General features: G+C 52.4%; 1 protein-coding gene across 1 annotated transcript; it reads left to right on the forward strand.

The window, feature by feature from the left end:
* The first annotated feature begins 545 nt into the window (after positions 1–545).
* Positions 546–5,159, forward strand: LOC116407696. Its single transcript, XM_031893543.1, has one exon. It carries the CDS (start codon positions 573–575, stop codon positions 5,040–5,042), a length of 4,470 nt encoding a protein of 1,489 aa, XP_031749403.1. The 5' UTR covers positions 546–572; the 3' UTR covers positions 5,043–5,159.
* The last annotated feature ends 363 nt before the right edge of the window (positions 5,160–5,522 follow it).

Here is a 5,522-nt window from a genome sequence, read left to right on the forward strand (position 1 = left end):
GGGAGGTACCAGCAGCAGGGTAGAAAACCCAGAGGTTGTGGGTGGAGAAGGAGCTTTTTGTTGATCTGGGTGTAACCTCGCTACGGCAGGACACCCTCCCCTGCGGTTCCTTGGGATCCATCCTAGCTCAGGCAGGAAGATTCCCTCCAACTGGATTACCCTAACCCCTGTGGAAGGACTGTTTGCCCTGGAACCAAGGTAGTGTGTTTCTGTGGAACTACCCAAAAAGGAACTTTGATTATTCCCATTGGAACTGCCTGGGGAGGCTACCCAGGTAATTGTGACTGTCTGGGTGGGACACCTTTGTGTATTGGGGGTTGGGCTGGGAGACTCGGCCTTTGTTCCCTGGAGACTGTGCAGAGGGGGGTTGCCCTGAAGACTCCCTGTAGGAGGATTGATGTGATTGGGACTTGTGGACCTTCCATGCGTATTGCCCTTTCCCTGTTTATCTACGTTTGGTTGTAATAAACCCCTGTGAAACAACCCCTGTGGCACGTGTGGTATTTCCCTGATTGTGCTAGCGGCTCATACGTCATACGTTGTGTGACATTTCTGGTGGCAGCGGTGCGGATATGGATGCTAGCACATCAGGGAACTACTTGGACCTTACAGCTCATGAGCTCTCTGAGCTCCGGCTACCCACGCTGCAACGGCTCTGCCACCGGTGGGGTATTGACCCAGAGGGGAAGCGGAGACACGAGCTGATGGAGCTACTCACTCCCCATGCTCAGCCTACCCAAGAAGGCGACACCCAGGGGGACCCGGAGACTCCTGAGGGGGGAGAAGAGATGTGTAACTTGCATCAAGATGCAGCGGGGGGAGGTGAGGACAGCACTCTCACTATGTTCCATAAACACTTAGCTGCCATTGGCCCAGGCCTGTCCCCAGCAGAACGGCTAGAGGTATGGCGTCTAACTTTGCAGGCCAATCAGCCTGGGCCCTTGAGCTCTGGGCCTGCTGTGGGGTCACCCAATGCTCAGCGGCGAGTGGTGAAATTAACTCATGCTGCTTTCCCCACATTTGATGAATCTAAGCAGAGCATAGACGGTTTCCTTCGCTCCTTTGAAGGTTTGTGTGAGGACCACCGAGTCCCTCAGGAGGAGTGGGTGCTTATACTGGCGGGTAAGCTCACAGGCAAAGCTAATGAAGTTTATCAGGAAATCCCATATCCTCAGAGGGCGAATTATGGGGAAGTACGGCGGATACTTTTAGCCAGCTATTCCATTACGCCGGATTCCTACCGGAGAACATTCCGTAGCTTGGTTAAAATCCCTCAAGATACCTACCAGAACTTTGGTGGGAAACTACAAAGGGCATTTCGCCACTGGATACGCGGCAACAAGACCCACACTCTGGAAGACTTATGCCAGCTTATCCTTAAGGAACAATTCCTTGAACGATGCCCCACTGAGGTACGGGAGTGGGTAAGTGACCGCAAGCCAGGCACCCTAGATGAGGCCACCCAGCTAGCGGATGAGTATATTGAGAACCGCTCCCAGGCCCGCCCCCTTACCCTTGCTTCAGGTACTATGGTCAACACCCGTGGTCTGGACCGCCCCCAGCCCCCGCGGTTAAACCATTTACCTAATCGCACCCTCTCAGCACCTACTCGCGCAGCCACACCCCGGACCTGTTTCCGTTGTGGATCTCTGGCCCATTTATCTCCAGCCTGCCCTTTAAATCTACGTCCTGCCCCGCCAGGGCCCACAGGGAGGCTCTCTGCACCTCGGCAGGTTGCTGCTGTGTCTTCACCAGGACCCAATATTCGTCAGCAGGTTATCCAGACAGTACGGCAGCTTACCACAGACCCAGCGGTTGCCCCTCCCAGGCCGAGAGAGGATGTAATAGAGGAATATGTTGTCTTGGGGATGGGCTGGAACAACAGTGGACAGCCCAGAAAACATGTACTTCCTGTCAGGATCAATGGTAGGCAGGTGGAGGGGTTCTTAGACTCAGGATCATTTATTACCCTAGTGGAGCCCCATATTGTCTCTGCAGATGCAGTGATTCCTGGCAAAACTGCCCGCATTGTTCTGGCTGGGGGGCACAAACAAGATATTCCCATAGCCCAGGTCACCTTGGATCTAGGACACGGACCGTTTACTCATCGAGTTGGCATACTGCGACAACTGCCTGCTGAGATCCTCCTGGGCAATGATGTGGGCAATATTGAATGCAGCCTCTCCCGAAATACTAATGAAGTCAACGCTGTCTCCATGGATGCGCCACAAGGGGTAAGAGAACCTGCAGCTGACTGTGACAGTCCCCCTACCCCTGACTTGCTCCACCCCACTACCTTTAGGGAAGCTCAGCACACTGACCCTACCTTAGAATGTATACGAATTAAGGCAGGGAAACCCCCAAATGAGCGAGGGGAACAGATTGTTTGGGAGCGGGGGCTACTCTATAGGATTGTGAAGGGGAACCCCAACCAGCCATGGAAGTGTTCCCGACAACTTATAGTACCCCTGAGTTACCGGGCTCAGCTTCTTCACATGGCCCATGAGATCCCTTTAGCTGGACACCAGGGGGTTACCCGTACTCGACACCGATTGACCCAAAATTTTTACTGGCCTGGCATCTCACAGGAGGTGACGCGGTACTGCCGCACATGTGACAGCTGTCAGAGGACTGGCAGGGCCAATGATAAGCCCAAGTTTCCCCTCTGCCCCTTGCCCATCATCAGTGAGCCCTTCCAACGGGTGGCAGTTGATCTTATTGGGCCCCTTAGCCGGCCAAGCCGTTCTGGAAAACAGTATATCCTCACTGTAATGGATTATGCCACCCGGTACCCAGAAGCTGTAGCATTGCGTAAAATTGATGCCCCCACAGTGGCTGATGCCCTTATCCAGATTTTCAGCCGGGTGGGCTTCCCTAGTGAAATATTGTCAGACCAGGGACCCCAGTTCACATCCCAACTACTGCAATGCCTGTGGCAGCGTTGTGGGGTCCGGGCAATCCACTCATCCCCATACCACCCCCAAACAAATGGTCTTTGTGAGAGATTTAATGGGACACTAAAGACCATGTTACGGACATTTGTGGAATCTGGCGAGAAGGACTGGGAGCGTTATTTGCCCCATTTGCTATTTGCCTATCGAGAAGTTCCCCAAGAGTCCACAGGATTCTCTCCCTTTGAACTGTTGTATGGTCGAAGGGTCCGAGGCCCCTTAGATTTACTATGTGAATATTGGGAAGGGACCCCACAATCACAAGAGGTCCCCATAATCCCCTATGTATTAAAGTTCCGCCAGCGTCTGGAACAAATGACCAGCCTGGCACATGATCACCTCTCCGCAGCTCAGCAAAGACAGAAAGTGTGGTATGACCGCAAGGCCAGGGAACGCAGGTTTATGGAAGGAGACAAGGTGCTTCTCCTAGTTCCCACACGTCATGACAAGCTCCAGGCTGCATGGGAAGGACCCTATGTGGTCACTCATAAGCTTCATGATACAACCTATGTGGTAACTCCCCCTGAGGACCCATCTCACTATAAGACTGTCCACATAAATATGATGAAGCCTTATCACATCAGAGAGGACATTGTTAGTGCCATATGCAGTGCACCAGTTGAAGGTACTGATGATCCTCCAATCCCCAACCTTATTGAGGAGGCCACTCCAGCCAGGGGAATAGATGCAGTTACCATAAGTGACCACCTTCACCTATCTCAACAAGACCAACTTCGTAAAATTTTACGTTCCTATTCTCCCATGTTTTCGGCGAACCCAGGGCGCACCCACTGGGCTGAACATAAAGTTGAGACAGGAACTCAGTTACCTATACGTAGCCCTGCTTACCGAGTGGCCGAAGCAGTTCGGCCAGAGATGAAAAGTCAGATAGATGAGATGTTGGCCTTTGGGGTTATTACTCCCTCCCATAGCCCATGGGCTTCACCTGTGGTGCTGGTGCCCAAGAAAGATGGTAGTACCCGATTCTGTGTGGACTATAGACGACTTAATGATGTGACCACCACTGATGCTTACCCAATGCCCAGGGTAGATGAGCTCTTAGACCGGCTGGGAAATGCAAAATATTTGACTACCCTTGATCTCAGCCGCGGTTACTGGCAGATTCCCCTTGCCCCTAGTGCCCAGGAAAAGTCAGCCTTCCTCACCCCCTTTGGTTTATACCAATTTACGACAATGCCCTTTGGTATGAGAAACGCGCCCGCAACTTTCCAACGCCTGGTGAACAGGCTGCTTGAGGGAATGCAGGACTTTGCTCAGGCCTATCTGGATGACATAGCTGTCTTTAGCCAGACTTGGGAGGAGCATCTCCAGCACCTCCAGCGAGTGTTTGCTCAAATTCAGGATGCTGGGCTTACCCTTAAGCCAGAAAAGTGCCACTTAGCCATGGCCGAGGTACAATACTTGGGACATAGAGTTGGGGGTGGGCAGCTTCGCCCTGATCCTGCTAAAGTTGAGGCAATTTGTCAGTGGCCTATACCCAAAACTCAGAAACAGGTATTAGCCTTCTTAGGAACTTCAGGTTATTATCGGAAATTTATCCCTAACTATAGTACTGTTGCCAAACCCTTGACAGATCTGACAAGTCGCCAACGTTCTCGAACCATTGTGTGGACCCCAGAATGTGAGTCAGCCATGAACACTCTAAAGCAAGCTCTGGCTAGTTCCCCTGTGCTGGCGGCCCCAGATTTCTCCCGGCGCTTCATTTTGCAGACTGATGCTTCCAATTTTGGCCTTGGAGCAGTACTTTCCCAAGTTAATACCTATGGTGAGGAGCACCCCGTTGCCTACCTGAGCAGGAAACTGTTACCCCGAGAGGCTGCCTATGCCACCATTGAAAAGGAGTGCCTGGCAATTGTATGGGCTTTACAAAAACTGCAGCCCTATCTGTATGGCAGAGAATTCACTGTTGTGACAGATCACAACCCCCTCAGTTGGTTACAGAGGGTCTCAGGAGACAATGGGAAACTTCTAAGATGGAGCCTCCTACTTCAACAGTATAACTTCACCATTCAACACCGAAAGGGAAAAGAGCATCACAATGCAGATGGACTCTCACGCCAGGAGGACTAACCGACCAGCGGTGGTTCCTGAGGCCCTCCCTAATAAAGGGGAGCCCCAGGGAAACCACCTGCGCCAGGGGGGAGAAGTGTGACCAAAAACCCTTATACTGGCCCCATGTTTAGCCAGTGCATGTTAGCCAAGATGGTGGCAGCCCATTGTTCTGTTTTCCCGCCGAAAGGGTTTTAAACAAAGAAGCTCCCAGAAGTCCCCTCCAGAGGAGCTGGGCATGTCCCTCCTAGGTTAAACCCCTCCCCTAATGATGCTGCAGGGGACCCAGCCAATTGGAGCTGCTAGGGTTGGGTTAAGCAGAAGCAGGGTCAGCCTCCTAACCAATCAATCCTAGGGGGTGTGGAAAAGAGGGGAGGTACCAGCAGCAGGGTAGAAAACCCAGAGGTTGTGGGTGGAGAAGGAGCTTTTTGTTGATCTGGGTGTAACCTCGCTACGGCAGGACACCCTCCCCTGCGGTTCCTTGGGATCCATCCTAGCTCA

Source organism: Xenopus tropicalis, chromosome 9, assembly GCF_000004195.4.
Source record: "Xenopus tropicalis strain Nigerian chromosome 9, UCB_Xtro_10.0, whole genome shotgun sequence".
Classification (NCBI taxonomy): domain Eukaryota; kingdom Metazoa; phylum Chordata; class Amphibia; order Anura; family Pipidae; genus Xenopus; species Xenopus tropicalis.

Bases quoted from the DNA above. Each gene is read 5' to 3' on its own strand.
- LOC116407696 (XM_031893543.1), top strand. From the start codon at position 573: ATGGATGCTAGCACATCAGGGAACTACTTGGACCTTACAGCTCATGAG.